The 17,138-nt window shown below is 39.4% G+C and overlaps 1 protein-coding gene across 4 annotated transcripts in view; it reads right to left on the reverse strand.

Annotated features, from left to right (window-relative positions):
• Window positions 1-17,138, reverse strand: part of PTPRG (protein tyrosine phosphatase receptor type G) — a 725,247-nt gene that overhangs the window by 300,458 nt on the left and 407,651 nt on the right. For all 4 annotated transcript variants that reach the window (XM_034408792.3, XM_087883749.1, XM_034408794.3 and 1 more), the window contains exon 4: window positions 9,932-10,080. In XM_034408792.3, coding sequence (XP_034264683.2) covers window positions 9,932-10,080 — 149 coding nt within the window. The remainder of the gene's footprint in view (window positions 1-9,931; window positions 10,081-17,138) is intronic.

Consider the following 17,138-nt stretch of genomic DNA (forward strand, 5'->3'; position numbering starts at 1 on the left):
TCACTTTTATGACTGGTTGCAGTATCTGTGATTATGTAACTGCAATTTCTGACTATTTTTTTTTGCCAGTTCCCAGCATTTTTTGCCAGTTTTTGGCAAACCCCCCCTCCTTTAAAGAATGGATTTGGATTTATGACCACAAATCCTTGAATGACCACATGATTTGGACTTACAACTGCATGATTTGCTTAAGAACCACTGTAAAAAAAACCCAGTCAATTGATCACGTAGCTGCCTCGACTCATAACCATTACAACTTATGACCAAAATTCCGCTCCCAACTGCAGGTGTAAGTCAAGGACTACGTGTGTATTACCAGCAGCAAGTCTGCACCAAAATGTTCCCCCTTCAAATCCCACACAGCTTCTCCATCACTGTACATGGAAGTTACATGCCTCAGGTGAGAATGTGGGATATTTCCATCTTCTAATAGCAGAATCCCCATCTCATGCACAGCAACTGAAATCTTCCTGCAGTTTAGAAACAGCTTGTCAAGCAGGGGTTATATAGATTTATCACAGAAAATGAGTCTATAGCAGAAAGATATATATATATGTCAGTGCTACATAAACCTGGATAGTCCCAGGAAAGGTATGTGCCTGTCTTTGTGTGTGTATTACTATTCTTTTTTAAGGTATACCTCTAATCCACACTTAACTGCTGATATTAGAGGAGTGAGGGAGAACATCGGCCCAATGTTATTTAGAAATAGAATAACAGAGTTGGAAGGGACCTTGGAGGTCTTCTAGTCCAACCTCCTGCTTAGGCAGGAAACCCTACACCACTTCAGACAAATGGTTGTCCAATATCTTCTTAAAAACTTCCAGTGTTGGAGCATTCACAACTTCTGGAGGCAAGTTGTTCCACTGATTAATTGTTCTCATTGTCAGGAAATTTCTCCTTAGTTCTAAGTAGCTTCTCTCCTTGATTAGTTTCCACCCACTGCTTCTTGTTCTACCCTCAGGTGCTTTGGAGAATAGTTTGACTCCCTCTTCTTTGTGGCAGCCCCTGAGACATTGGAATTTGTGCAACACCAAATCTTGGCTTGTTAGGATTGTCTGTGCATCTAGTTTTTCCTGAGAAAAGCTGAACTATTTCTTGACTGGTTCTTAATTAATCAAGCCAAAGACATCTAGGCATTAACATGCCTCCATGACAGAACGCAGAAATCATTTTAATGCAGGTCCTTGTTAGATAAACTAACAATTCTAGTCATTCTAAATCAAAGGATGAAAGGAGATTAAGTCTTCACCCTGGGCTGCAATGTGATCCTTGGAACAAGATTCTCATTTACTTAAGTAAATTACTGTACATTATTCTAAAATAGCGTTCACATTATAACTGACAATTAAAACCATCAACACAAAAGCTCATAAATGGCTGAAAGCTCCCCTCAAATAAACACAGCCATGATTGAAACACCGCTTCTGATTTTTGCTCTTCACAGACATAATCAGCATCTTGGAAGGAAATGAAGCAGGCAATCAGCACCATCGCAACTATAGTATGCTCCAGGCAAAGATATATTACCTAAATAATGACAACTAAACACCCTGTGACCTTTTCTGCAAATATTCTTTTGATATAACATCAGACGTCTGTAGATATATAAATCCTTCCATTCCCCACTATCCTGTCAGAGCTGAAGAAGCTTCTTGGATGAGAAGCAAAATGTCAAAGAAAAAACAAGAAAGTCCTGAAAAAAGCAATTTTGGTGCTTATGATGGTACTTATCCATGACTTGGATGACTGAGAATCTCTACAGACCTTTAGTTATACAGACCTTTAACTATACAATCTCTACAGATCTTTAGCTATACAATTTGGGAGGAACACCCTTGGAACGATGTGGGAGTAGGAATGGATTTCCAGAGAAAAATTGCAGACTAGACGAACCAGGAGCACTTCTCAGGTGACCCTGAGGACACAGATAAACCTCCAAGTGCTTCAACGACCCTCTAAAAGGATGCAAATGACCAGCTATCTGCAAGGAATATAAATCCTTCCATTCCCCACGATCCTGTCAGAGCTGAAGGAGCTTCTTGGATGAGAAGCGAAACGTCAAAGAAAAAGCAAGAAAGTCCAGTTGCCTCCTGAAAAAGCACCTTTGGGTATAACATCAGAAAGAACACTTGTTATTCTTAACTAGGTCACTGCTAACTGGGTATTTATTTATTTATTTATTTAATTTGTATACCGCCCTTCTCCCAAAAGGGACACAGGGTGGTGAACAGCCAAAATTAAAATACATACAATACAAAAGTTAAGATAATTAAAAGAGATTAAATAAATCAGCCTCCCAATTTAAAACCCCAAGTCTATAAAATTTAAAAGTCCCAATTTAAAAACCATTTAGGCTAGGCCGGCTTGCTGGAATAAATAAGTCTTCAGGGCCTTACGGAAGGTCCGGAGGTCCGGGATCAGTCGTATTCCAGGAGGTAGCTCATTCCACAGGGCGGGTGCCCCCACAGAGAAGGCTCTCCCCCTGGGGGCTGCCAGCCGACTGTATGCTGCAGAGGTGGGTTTCAGCAGGTTCTAACCAATTCTGGAGAATCGGTAGCGGAAATTTTGAGTAGTTCAGAGAACCGGTAGTAAAAATTCTGACTGACCCCACCCCCATCTATTCTCTGCCATCAGGGTCCCAGCTGATCAGGAGGAAATGGGGATTTTGCAGTAATCTTCCCCTGGACTGGCATGGGAATGGAGATTTTACAGTATCCTTCCTCTAGCATGCCCCCAAACCATGCCCCCCTCAAGCCACACCCACAGAACTGGTAGTAAATATTTTTGAAACCCACCACTGGTATGCTGGCTGCAATTCCCACAATTCTCAGGCAATGGGGCTACTGCATCACAAGATGATACCAGGTTAAGGAATACTCTTCAGAGTTTTGCAGAAATTGACAAGTTCCTAATAAAGGAACTGGAGAGTTTCCTCAAGCTTAGCAAAAGCTAATTTAATATCCCAGCAAATCCTTTTTATTCATATGCTAGCCCAAAGGGATAAAAGTGTGGAATTTCATTTACTAACTCAAAGTTACCAAACAAATGTTGGTTACAGACTCTTCATTTATAATTTTGAATTAAATGTTCGATAACCCATCATTTATATCTGGAGGCACTTAAAGACACGAAGGCATAACTGATCTGTTATGCTTGGAATGGGCTAAACGGTAAAGGGTTTCCCTGACAGTCCTGTCCAACTCTACGGCACAATGCTCACCTCATGAGGGAGCCATGGAGGCACAGTGGTTAGAATGCAGTACTGCAGGGTACTTCTGCCAGCTGCCTGCAATTTGGCAGTTCGAATTTCACCAGGCTCAAGGTTGACTGAGCCTTCCATCCTTCCGAGGTCAGTAAAATGAAGACCCAGATTGTTGGGGGTAATATGGGGGTTTGACTCTGTGGTTTGATTGTTGGGGGATTGTTGGGGGTTTAACTCTGTAAAACACTTAGAGAGGGCTGTAAAGCACTGTGAAGCAGTATGTAAGTCTAAGTGCTATTGCTATTGTCCAAAGACAATTTCCATAGTCATATGGCTAGCATGTCTGTATGTCAAAGGTGCACAGAATGCTATTACTTTACCACCGAAGTGGTACCTATTTGCATGCTTTCCAACTGCTAGGTGGGCAGGAACTGGAGCAAATAATGGGAGCTCGGGTCTCGAACAGAGGTGGGTTCTGACCAGTTCTGGAGAACTGGTAGCAGAAATTTTGAGTAGTTCGGAGAACCGGTAGTAAAAATTCTAACTGGCCCCGCCCCCATCTATTCTCTGCCTCCCAAGTCCCAGCTGATCGGGAGGAAATGGGGATTTTGCAGTAACCTTCCCCTGGATTGGAGAGGGAATGGAGATTTTACAGTATCCTTCCCCTGCCACGCCCACCAAGCCATGTCATGCCCATAGAACTGGTAGTAAAAAAATTTGAAACCCACCACTGGTCTCGAACCCCGGTTGTCAGCTCTGCAGCTGACAAGCTCAGCATCTTTCACCACTGAGTCATCGTGTCCCCTATGCGATGGGCCATAAAACCATTATTTCAGCTACATTTCAATGCCAACAGTACTAGAAGCATTGTTGAATAGCTGCTTTCTTCTTCAGCTAGCTTGCTGGGAGTGGCTTGAATTTAGCTCCCAATGGAAAGTATGAGAAAAAATCATGACAATTTTACTTCTGATAAAATCAACACAAACCTACTCAGTCTGGATACACCTTGGCTAATCTGCACTAACAATGAATATGTTTGGCCATTGTTAACCTACTGTTTATCTTTAAAGTCCAACCATCACAGTTTATAATTACATGTTTAATGATCTTGTATGCTCTGTGAAGCCAAATGTGCTTGTTCCACAAACTATGGCTAATGGCAGCACAGTAATGAACCCAGTCAAGGTAAACACAGCAGGAAACAATATCTCAATCAAGGAATTACCAGTTCGGGCAAACAATCAAACAGCAGCCTAATCAAGGAACTACCAAGAAAAAAATATTCCCACCAACACTGACAGGACAAGCCACTGTATATAAACAGAGAGCAAAACCCACCACCTCCTAAGAACTGATGATGTTACCTAGTTGGATAATGAAATGTTTGCAAGGAAACAGCCAAGTTCAAAGAGCACTGTGCTGTTTCAGATAGTGAGTTATAGTGAATTAGTTACCTTAAGAATTAAGAGCTGTCTCCTTAAGAGATTGCAATGTGGGAGATGTAGAGAGAGATTGCATTATGGGAAATGTAGTTCATGACATGTGACCATATCTGTGTGTCTGATTGGCCACTGAGGCTCTCTGCCTGGGTGCAGAACAAAGACCCGGCCATTTTGAACTACCACAGAAGAGAGAAGCATGCTTTCTGAACAGGGGGACAGAACTACCGTCATTTTACATTAGGAAATGGGATAGATTATGAAATACTTGGATGAACCTCACCTTGACTCACCATGATTGTAAATCTATGTTTTGAGGATACCCGAAATAAATATAATCTGCATGAAAACCTGTTTGCTAGAGTTTATCTGCCTGTTCCCGGTGGAGCCAGATGCCTGGGGAACAGAACAAGCACCAAGTACTCCACAATTCAATCCTGAGCTACAAATATTTTCTCCAATCAGTAAATATACTTTGTCTTCATTAATCTAAAGTAACATGAGGACCTGTCCTGAGATATCATGGAATTGTATAAGGCTACTGCAAAGAAGGCACACTCCTTAATCACTCCTTATTGAGTGCATAACCTAAGTTGCATAAAAGTTCCATCTTAGCGAAGCTAACAACAAAATGTGGGGTGTTGGAAAGGACAGTTTGCAGTGGATGGCCAAGAGATCCTTAACAAAATGTTGTGGAGAGAATCTTATAAATAGACACAATAAATGTTATTGTATCAGCGCCTTATGGAACAATAAACCTACACTGAGCCTGAAAGGTTTACATTTAAAACAGGCCTTCCAATCTAGGATATTCTCACTGACTCAAATGAGGAGTGGTGGTAGTGTACAATGTTTTAGAGCAAGAGACTCTGGCTAATTTTTCCAAGAGGGATGTTGGAAGGAAAAATACTTATAGCATTCCACAGGTTTCCCTGTTGCCAAATTTGGCTTTTGATCTCTGTGAAAAAAGATGTTTCTATTGATTCTGCAGGGAACCGGGACTGGAAGGAAGGGTGTTAACTTTTTCACTTAAATCCCTTTCCTTCCTCAAAACAAAACATAAATCGAACATGAGTGCACAAGACTGACATTTTCTCCTTTATTTTTCTTCTGCTTAAAAGATAACGACTATCGGGATAAACGCTATGCCTTTGATCCAATCTCTCAGTAGAGAACGTAATGAAAAGGATGTTCTCATATATCCTATCCCCTAATTTAACATATAAATCACTTCCAAAAATATGATCCAGATGGGCTCAAAGGAAGGAAACCAATTAACTCACACTGCCTTACCATCTGACACATTACTTGTGATAATAAAAATACAAACAACATGGTCAAACAATAAGGTTCTGTCTTATATCTGACATTTCCAATTAGTTTTCGAATTTGGTGAGCTCTCCCGCCCCCTCCTGTGGCAAGCATTCTGTTTTGCAGTCCATATTAGCTCTATATTTACAGGGGGGAGAAAAAAAAAACCTTTGCAGCTGAAGCAGATTTATTGGCATCTCCCAGTGGAGCCTCTTTGGAACTGGCACATACCGTCCACATCTGGTTCCTCCATTAGATTTTCAGCACATTTGGTTTTCCAGTGCTCCAGTAACCCAGCCACTGCCAAGCCTGGAGGGTAGAGTTCTCATGGGCAGTCTGCAAATGTTTGGTCTGAGCCTGTGGACCACTGCTGATTCTGATACTTCTTCCTTTCACTGGGTTTCCTAGAAATATAGCCTCTGGCATTTGGCAAGGCTCGGATTGGCAGAGAGGTTTTCACAGTGAGATAATTAACACTACAACCAGACCCTGGGTTTTGAACTGCAAAAAAAAATAATAATAATAAAAATGCTACAAAGTTTGGAGTTGTTGCACAGGATGCTTTTATCCAGAATATATCTGGGGCTCAGTTTCAGAAGGAGCTAAGGGTAGGCAGCAGCCAATCGAGCCATTAAGGGCGTTCTCTTTTTCCCTGACTTTGGAAAGAATCATTTAACTTTCCTTGTCAGAAATAATAACACAAATGAGCCTCAAATATTCCTCAAGAAGAAGTGACTGTGAACTAGGCAATGCAGTTCATTATTTTTGCTATCTTAATTGCTATTTTAACTATTCTATATGGCTTATGTCGGTGGTCGGATTCAATTTTTTTTACTACCGGTTCTGTGGGCGTGGCTTGGTGGGCATGTTTTGGTGGGCATGGCAGGGGAAGGATACTGTAAAATCTCCATCCCACCCCACTCCAGGGGAAGGATACTGTAAAATCTCCATTCCCTCCCCCCTCCAGGGGAAGGTTACTACAAAATCCCCATTCCTTCCCAATCAGCTGGGACTTGGGAGGCAGAGAATAGATGGGGGTGGGGCCAGTCAGAGGTGGTATTTACCGGTTCTCTGAACTACTCAAAATTTCCGCTACCGGTTCTCCAGAACCGGTCAGAACCTTCTGAATACCACCTTTGGCTTATGTCTTGATTTTGGGGGCTTTCCTTTTACTGTAAACCATGGTAGTCGGTGTCAGTCAGTTAATTTTTCAAAATATTTATATACCCAAATGCTTTCAAGTCAGCTTTTGATTCAAGCAACTGCCTAGATCAGTCCCTGCAGTTTTCTTGGCAAGGTTTTTTGATAGTGATTTGTCATTGCTTCCTTCCTAGGGATAAGAGAAAAGGACTGGCCCTAAATCACCCACCTGGAGTTGTGCCTCAGGCAGGACTAGAACTCACAGTCTCCTGGTTTCTAACCTGGTGCCTTAGCTGCCACACCAAACTGGCTCTCAGTCAATCTTGGCAATTCCTTAGCAGGAATAAATTTACTACGTAGAAGATTCCTGGGCGCTTGGATAGATTCAACTGTTTACTGAGGGCAAAAATGAAGGTGATGCCAAACGGATGTACTTGAAGTCTTTGGGAAGTAACTCTACATTACCTGGAGTCTCTCTGAGAGTGAGATGGGTGGTACCTAGATTTGACAAATAAAGAAATAAACTATGTTTACATAACTGTTCACTCCAACCTGGAGATTGTTGGCTGCCAGGTTATCAGACCCAACTCTCAGAGATATAGATGGATACAGGGGTGGGCTCCTGGGGGGTTGGCAGAGTTCAGGCGATCCTCTAGCCAAGGATCGCTGAGGTTCGGTGAACCCCCAAATGCTACCCCTGGCTGGCCTCCCACCCCGTCCCTCCCAGGAGTCTCCATGCAGCCCGTTCATCATTTCAGGTAAGTACAGGCCGCGCAGAGGATCTGGGAGGGCAAAAAATGGGCCTACCGGAGGTTTCCGGAAGTCTGGAAACAGACCTGTTTCCGGCCTTCGTAGGAAGCAGTTTTTGCCCTCCCGGAGCCTGGGACGGGGGAAAAACACCCCCTCTGCCATGGTGCAGGAGGCCGACTAGGCCACACCCACCAAGCAACGGGGCAGCGAACCCGTTACTAAAGGATCTGAAGCCCACCCCTGGATAGATATATGATAGATACCGTATTAGATAGATAGATAGATAGATAGATAGATAGATAGATAGATAGATAGATAGATAGAGGCAGTTTTCCAATCAGTGCTGCTTTCCAGACAGGTTGAACTACAAAAAAAGAACAAAGGTTTCTTCCTCAACATATGAGGAAGGCTACAAGGTTAATGAGATACTCCAAGGTTAGCCGTTTATTAACCTGCAGAGGGATTCTGAAAATTGCCATCCAACACACCATAAGGCACTAGGTTGAGAAAAGCTGGCATAAAGGGAAAAAAAGTTGTATGTCCAGTTCTTTTGCTCAGCATCATGCAAGATCCAGAAGAGGAAAGCCTAATACCTCATTTCTAGATATAGTATAAGCAAGATTTGGGGTAAGGGAAATACTGTCTGAAATCAAAAAAACAAAACAAAAATAAAATATTAGTTTAGGTTCTATACTGACATCTTTCATCCTTAGGGGAAGGTTGCAAGTCCCCAAGGATTCTGCTGTAGGCAATATGAAGATACTGTTGGATAGCAATTTGTTTTCCCTTAGAATGCTAATTAGGAAGCTGGATAGTTGGAACATGGGAACTGTGTCCCTTCCTGCAAAAAAATGACCTTAAAATGTATACCTCCAGGCTTGACTAGTTCAATGGTAGCCTTTCTCTCTGTCCCAGAAACATTTCTTAGTTTAAAACTCAGCACCTAGGCTAACCTTTAAAAAAAAAAAAACTCCACTAAATCACATCATACCTTCTTCCTAAATCCTATGGAATTTATCATAGTAGCTTGTACAATTGTCTCCTACCACTGAAGATTGGATTATTCGAATCTTTTTTTAAATAAACCCCCTCCCTATATCTAACACTGTTCATATCAGTAACACCAAGTCATCCTATGTCTGAATTTTGCTCAGCAAATTAATCTATGTCAAGAAGTATTTCTTTAAAAAAAAATAAATCAGTTTTTAGAGTATTAGCAACATACTCTCACATTTCTAAATACATCTGCTAGCCTCCAAACTTTAAGAATAACTTTTAGGTCCTTCCTGTGTAGGAATGAGCTGTCATCCTGCTGCGGAGAAGTTCTCTGGATGTGAAATTAAATGCCCACTAAATATTCTCATGGGTCTTTGTCATGCCTCAGCATATAACCTGTATATACTGTTGTTGTTCTCTAGCCCCCTCTAGTGGCCGGAGGGATAAATATGCCCCAACATACAATCTTTATATACTGTTGTTGCTCTCTAGTCCCATCTAGTGGCTGGAGAGACAAATACCTAGTATATTGTTTGAAACTGACCCCACCCTTTTATCCATCAGCCCGCACTCTCAAAACAAGTGCATACTGGGAAGCCAGACTCCATTTCCTTTAGTATTTGGAGAAGGAAGAAGCATCCATCTTAATCAGTGGCACATGATTATCCAAGGACAAATCCACATCCCAGAGGATGTGGATCGCTGGTGAAATTTAAATTGTTTGTATTTATTAATTGTTATGTTCAGCAGTAACTTAATACTGTGTATCTTGTATTTGGTTCTCATTGCATGTATCCCTATTTTCCCCAGTTTCGCCATATCCTGTTCTTTCAATAAAGCATTCAGATCTACGCACACGGTTTATTTTATTGGAGGATGGGTGTGTTTAGCTGCATGTTGAGCTGCACACAGACTAAAGTGTAGTGAGGACGGAACAGTCTTCCTTCATTCTGAAGCATAATTTCAGTAAAATAACTTCTTTTGTGCAAAAACAAAAAGTACACAAATCATACCGCACATTTTCAGAAGAAGCTCAGATCAAAGCAAGATTTTTTTTTTCATTAAAATATGGTAACTTATCTTGACCAACCTCAACTGGGAATCTCCTTCCATTGATGCTATGCTCTGAGCCAGCAGATCCATTACTCTGGCCCCAGTGAAATTCAACTTTTTCTGCTTTGAATCTTCCCGGTAGTCCAGCACCACTGATGAAATAATCATCCTTTAGAAGGATGGCAACTGGAAAGAGAAGAAATAAATAAATAAAAAACAAGATTGATTTTTTTTTCTTCTGTAGATATCGGCTACACATGTTATCATTTCACAAACCATTTCTTTTTTTTTATGTTTTATTTATTTTAGTTATATAACATATAAAAATTCAATTTCCATCGAACAGTGTGCTATCAGGGTACAATTGTTTTTAGGCAATCATAATCAAAATGTTTACAATAGTATTCATCACAATAAGATTAATACTATAATAACAATAATATTTAACTTATCTACAAATCTCCATTTTAACATTTATCCTTTTTATGCCCCCACATTTCTAACTGTTTCTATTGTCTAACCATTGGTAAAATAGGTCCTATGTCAAAAAATATTCAGTTTCTTCTTTGTCCTTAATAGTAAGGGTTAGTCTATCCATTTCTGCACATTCTAATGTTTTCTTAATTACACTCTCATCTATAGGGATCTCATTGTTCTTCCATTGTTGTGCAAATACAATTCTGGCTGCAGTTAGTACATGTAAAATTAAAAAGATCGTTCTTTTATCATATTTTTCCGGCAGAATGCCAAATAAAAATATTTCTGGTTTCATGTCTATATCCTGCTTTATCATTTTTTCCAACCAAGTATGTATTTTCGTCCAATATTTTTTAGCTTTTGGGCATGTCCACCACATATGGTAATATGAACCAGGTGTTTGATTGCGCTTCCAATATTTAGTGGATTCATCTTTATACATTTTTGCCAGTCGTGTTGGTGCAAATTGTCATCTATAGAACATTTTATGCAATTTTTCTTTATATCCAGTTGACATAGTCAATTTAACATTTCTATCCCACAGTTTCTGCCATTTATCCAATTCTATTGCATATCCAAAATTTTTAGCCCAAACTATCATTGTCTCCTTTATCTTCAAGTTTAATACTTAAAAAGTAACAATATATTTTCTTCATCAGTTTTTCATCTGTTCCAGTTAATATCTGGTCCAGTTCTGTTAATTCTTTATTAAAACCATACATTTTAGCATCTTTCTCATATTGAGATTGTATCTGCATTTGCATGGACCTGCTTGTTTTTTAATTCCCCCTTTTAATTCAGAATATCTTTATATCTTACAATTTTTTCCATATTAATAACATTAGGATGTATCATTGTGGAAAACCAGACTGGTATTTTCAAATGATGTTTTTCTTTAATTTTAACCCATACGGATAGCAATGCATTTCCAACATAATGTCTTTGAAAGTAACTATGTATCTTATTCTTCCCATACCATAAAAAAGTGTGCCAACCTAATTGAAGATTGTGTCCTTCTAAAGTTAAGTCTTTTGTGCCTCAAGTTAATCCATTCTTTGACCCAGTTTCACAAACCATTTCTGAAAAACCTTGCCAAGAAGACTGCAGGGAGTTGCCCAGGCAGACTTTGAGTATTGGATACAACTGAAAAGAAGAAAAAAATGGATCTAATATTTCTAATACAAGAAACTCAATTTTGCTTTCAGTTAAGAAATACAGGTAGTCCTCAACTTACAACTAGTCATTCAGCCACTGTTCCAAATTGTGAAGATGCTGAAGGAAGGGACTTATGACCTATGCCCAAAGTTATGGCTGTTGCAATGGCCCCAAGATCACATAATGGGGTCTGGCAGCACGCCCGCACTTATGGCCATAGAGCAGGGGTGTCAAACTCAAGGCCTGGGGGCCGGATCCAGCCCGTGGGATGCTTAGATCTGGCGTGCGGGGTCAACCTGGAAACAGTGAAGGATCGGCCCGCAGTGCCTCTGCCAGCGAAAACAGAGCTCGGGAGGGCTACGTGCGCCCCTCCTGAGCTCCATTTTTGCTGGCAGAGGGTTGCAGGAGGCCATCCCAGCCGAAAATGAAGCTTGGGAGCCCATTTTCGCTGCCAGAGTGCTCAGGCCACCACAGGTACTCCTGACATGAGTGACATTGAGCTGGCCACGCCCACCCTGGCCACACCCACCCCAGCCCCCAAGGTCAAACACCTTGAATAAAATTGAGTTTGACAGCCCTGCCATAGAGGCCCTGCAACTTCTCCTATCTGCCTATCTTTCCCCTTCCCATCAGAGTCACCCACCTGGCAGATGCCGTGGCCCACTCCCCGACTCCTCCCCTTAATTCAACCAGATCTTCTCAGACCTTTAGATTTCTCAGGTATGTATTCAACAAACGTACAGCCCTGAGAAGTTTCTTTGGCAGAGAACTCTAGAAAGAAAACAATCTGATACAGCAAATAGGGCTCTCAGAGGATCTTTTACACACTTACTCCAGCAGATAATTTTCAGGCCTTTCTGCAGAATTACAAAGTGAAGAAAACAAGGTTGCACTCCAGCACCTTGTTATATATGAGAGTCCCACTGAAATTACACAGCTATGCACAGTTTGCCATCTTGACTTGGGAATTAATTAAGCCAGAAAGTTAATCTGCCTAAGAAGCAGGTGGGAGAAATCTTGTTACTACAGATCCTTGTATCACACATATGCAGTAATTTGTATGTGCACGCATCCTAATGAATGATGCAAGGAAAAATTCTACAGTATGGTGTATATACAGCGCATTGCTGCACTGTGCTTCAATAAAATGGGATACAGGCAGCTAAAAATAAAATTTCTGAATGCTATATATACGAATAATTAGATAAGACTGAATAGAAGAAACAACAATTTTTGGCTTTAAAAAAAATTCAGAAGGTAGCTAAATGGGTAAGTGAGCCATGATGGTGCGGTGGTTAGTATGCAGTATTGCAAGTTAATTCTGCTCACAGCCTGGAGTTCGATCCTGATGGGGCTCAAGGTTGACTCGGCCTTCCATCCTTCCGTGGTTGGTAAAATGGGGACCCAGATTGTTGGGGGCAATATGCTGACTCTGTAAATTTTTTTTTTTTTAAATTTGATTTATATGCCGCCCTTCTCCGAAGACTCAGGGCGGCTTACAATGTGCTCAGCAATAGCCTTCATCCTTTTGTATATTTATACAAAGTCAGCTTATTGCCCCCACAACTGGGTCCTCAATTTACCTATCTTAGAAAGGATGGAAGGCTGAGTCAACCTTGAGCCTTGGCGAGATTCGAACCCTGCAGTAATTGCAGGCAGCTGGTCTTAATAACCAGCTTAATAACAGGGTGCCTTAAACCCCTGTACTACCAAGGCTCTTTTAAATTGCTTAAGAGAGCGTTGTAAAGCACTCTCTTAAGCAATTTACAGAGTAAATTGCTTAAAATTTACATAGTGTAAAGCACTATGAAGTGGTATATAAGTCTAAGTGCTCTTGCTATCACTCTGTGTGGACCAAGACTATTCATAGCAGCTTTCCTAAATGTTCTGAATTATTTATTTCATCTCTGGAAGTATTCTTCTTACAAAGGATGCACGTAGGATATATCTCCCTACATGGCACTTAAGAATCTTAGATACTAATACTATTAGGACAGAAGGTACCAAAATACTGTATATGGGGAACTATAGCTTTTGCTAGCCAATTTACTACCAAACAATCTAAATAATCTGGCTAGCAACTTGATTGATTGATTGATGGTACCTTCAAGTCAGTTTGAATCCTGGCAACTTCTTGGCAAGATTTTCAGAAGTGCTTTGCCGTTGCCTTCTTCCTAGGGCTGAGAGAAAGTGACTGGCACAAAGCCATCCAGCTAGTTTTGTGCCAAGGTGGGACTAGAACTCAAGCCTCCCAGTTTCTAGCCTGGTGTGTTAACCTACACCAAACTTGCTCTCTCTTGGCAATTAGGTACACATTTGCATGTACCAACAGCACCTACAATTAATTCATTAAGAAAACAAATAAATAATGTGACTCAGTCCCCTTGTTGACTTTCTAGAATTGTTTCCTCTACAAATCTTTCTAGATCCGAGCCACTGTTTTGTCTAGATCTTTGTCTTAAATTCTAGATCTAAGATAAAGACAAAGCACAACAAAAAACAACAGTTGGTTCTGAGCTGTTCTATAACAACTTCTCTATAAAAATGTTTTCATAACAAATCAATATTCTGAAAGACGCTTTGACCCAAGGGGTTTCTGAATGTTGAGGATCAGTAGAAATAACATATTGACACAAGTCCACAAAAGCTCATATACTGTATAATTATTGCATAGACTAAAACACCATCTGGTTTATCTGAATTCAGTTTGGTTTCTTAAGAATAACATTAAGAACAGTTTTGTTGTTTCACTAATGAAAAAATACCTAGGTATTCTATTATAAATTAAATGTATTTAAAATATGGTGTGGAAATGGAGCTGGTCATGATTTAAGCAGCATTTTTTGCAGATTTTCTATGTCAGAATGAAAACATGTATTAAAATGGAGGTAAACCTGTACATGGATGTGGAGGAAAGAAGCCAATTAAAGAGGATTTTCCCCCCCTTCTTTTTAAAGGTGACATGTACTAGGAAGCAAAAAGAGACTTAAAGAGGGTTTCCCCCCCTTCTTTTTAATGTGACAAACTAATGGACAGTCCCACAAGAATATAGGCTTCTCTGAATCTGTTACAATGCACAGCGGGATTCAGCTGCATTATATAAATATTTTATGATCGCTAAATCATTTATGGCTCTGTCAGGGGTCATTTTACTTGTTTTAGATTAATAATTAAAAGGATAATTAGGAGAATGTATAATCTGAAATGTTCATCTAATTGTTCATTTTACAGTTATCTCTTACTGGGTTTTAAAGAATATCTCTCTCTCTCTCTCTCTCTCTCTCTCTCTCTCTCTCTCTCTCTCTCACACACACACACACACACACACACACACACACACACACATCTACGCCTATATGCCTGCACCTTGGATGTCTCTTTTCTCTTAGTAACACCATCTCCAATATTGAGAGGCATGAAATATTCCTGGAATTGTGCACTAATCTATTTGCAGATGCACCCATCAGGTATCATTCTGTGTATTAAAAGTGGCATGGATTATCTGGAGAATTCTTTATTGTGGCATAAACTTCAAAAGAAAAAAAAAAAGCACCCAGGTTTTCTTACAAAGATCAGTAGCATGACAGGCCCTATCTTCCAGTTTATAGAAGACGTGAGACACAAGGAAAAAAAATGAAAATGCAGAAAATCTAAAAGCAAGTTCAGACACCTATTTCAAAATTCCTGTTTTTTTTTTTTTTTGACAAGTGAGTTGATTTTTGCTAGGTGACAGTTACAGTGTGTCTCCTGAGTTCTTCCTTCGGGAGAAGGGTGTGAGGAATGAAAACAAGAAGTTAGTCTGACAACAACAGTCATTGTAGCCCATCCTATATTTCTACATTTGGAACTTGGGATCAGTTAGGTGTTTTTTTGTATATATCAGCCATTGCCTGGGCCAGAACGTCACTTCAGACTGCATTCCTAAATTACATTTAATAATTCTTTGGTTTTACAGTGTCTGGTTCTCAGTTTTGGCTGACTCTCCTCTACCCTTGGGTCACTGAACATCTGTGGGATGGAACAAAAGGAAATAGAACAAAGGTAGCTGATCTCTCAGAAGAGGTAATACGAGTGTCCAGTTTTAAATTTTATTTTTTTCTGCATAGACTCACTGCCCTTAAAGGTGAAGAGTGAACCAAATAGAAAAAAATAGGTCAAGATAAAAAAATTAACACATGCCCCCTCTACAGTTTTTATCATACCTTTGTAATAAATTATTTGGACATTATCTCTGGAATATAGGCATATAATTAAAAAAAAGTATCTATCCAGAAATTTTGAATTTTGTTTGTCAAGTCCAAATGTTATTTTACTTGTCAAGATCATAATTCTGCCATTTAAAAAAAAAAACCTTGAAAAATATGGGAACAAAAGTTTATATAATGAAATGAAATATTGGAATAATTCAATGCTTTTTATAAGTGTGGTTTTATATACTTAATCTTTGTTATAAAACTTAAAGCATTGAATTGAATGAATTGTCGCCTACGTGCTAGGCTTTTGTTTGTTTTTAATATACAGCCCAAGTAAATTTGGGCTGATTATAATGGCAAGTTTCACTTACTTGTAATCTCTTTAAAGACTCCTAGCTTCTAATCTAGAAATTTTATTTGATATATGTCAGAATCAGAACTTGGATTTATTAACTGTATATTAATTGTAATCATCTATGTTCATCATAGGAATTTGTAAATAAAACTAAACAATCAAATAATTCTGATACCACACGGGAGTGTAAAATGATCTCTATTTATTTGCCAATTTCTACATAATTTGGATTTGAACAATTTTCACAGAACATTAGAAACAATCTTTCTGTATACTGTACCCTTTAAATGCATTTTCTCTGTTAATATAGTTACTGCATTTTAAAAAAAAACATATTTCTTTAAAATGTTAGAGAAAATAAAAAGGTAACTTCTCACTTTTATCAAATTTTCTATTTTTAAAGCCATTTTTCCTTTAGATTTGTCTGAGTGATTGCTTAGCCTAGGAAATGATTCTTTATGGATAATCTGTTCTTTTGAACTGCTTATTACAAAAGGCTAGCAAAATACTGCCTGCTTGAACAAGTATTGGCCATTACATTTTAATAGGCTTTAGCATCTAACAGAAATAGCTTTACTGAAGCCCATCAAGATGAAGGATTTGGATGAACTAATCTCAGGGATCTTTTTTAGTTCTAAATGGAATCAGAATCTGTGAGATAGTTATTTTCCAACCTTCCTCAATGTAAGTACAATACCAAAAAATAATAGAATTTGGTGGGCTAAAGTCATTAACTGGAATTACAAAGTCATTTCTGAAAAGTTAAAGGCGTACTGTTTACAATCCTTGGGCTGCATAGAGTCCCCAAAAACTATTTTGGCATGTTTAAAGTATCTTGGGATTTGTACATTTTAGAGGAGGGGGACTGGTCAATTTAAAGGAAGGAATGTATTACTCTCCTATATTTTCTTTAGTTTAAGGCATAAGGTTGTCTTTTAATCCTTGCCTTCCCAAAAATTTAGAGCTGCCCACTATGGGGCAAAAATATATTTTTAATTGTACAACTCATAGCCCATTTCTGCCTTAAATACAGGTACCCTGCACCACAGAATAGGGTAGGGTAG

This window comes from Pantherophis guttatus, chromosome 2 (assembly GCF_059756535.1).
Source record: "Pantherophis guttatus breed Tessera chromosome 2, ASM5975653v1, whole genome shotgun sequence".
NCBI lineage: Eukaryota > Metazoa > Chordata > Lepidosauria > Squamata > Colubridae > Pantherophis > Pantherophis guttatus.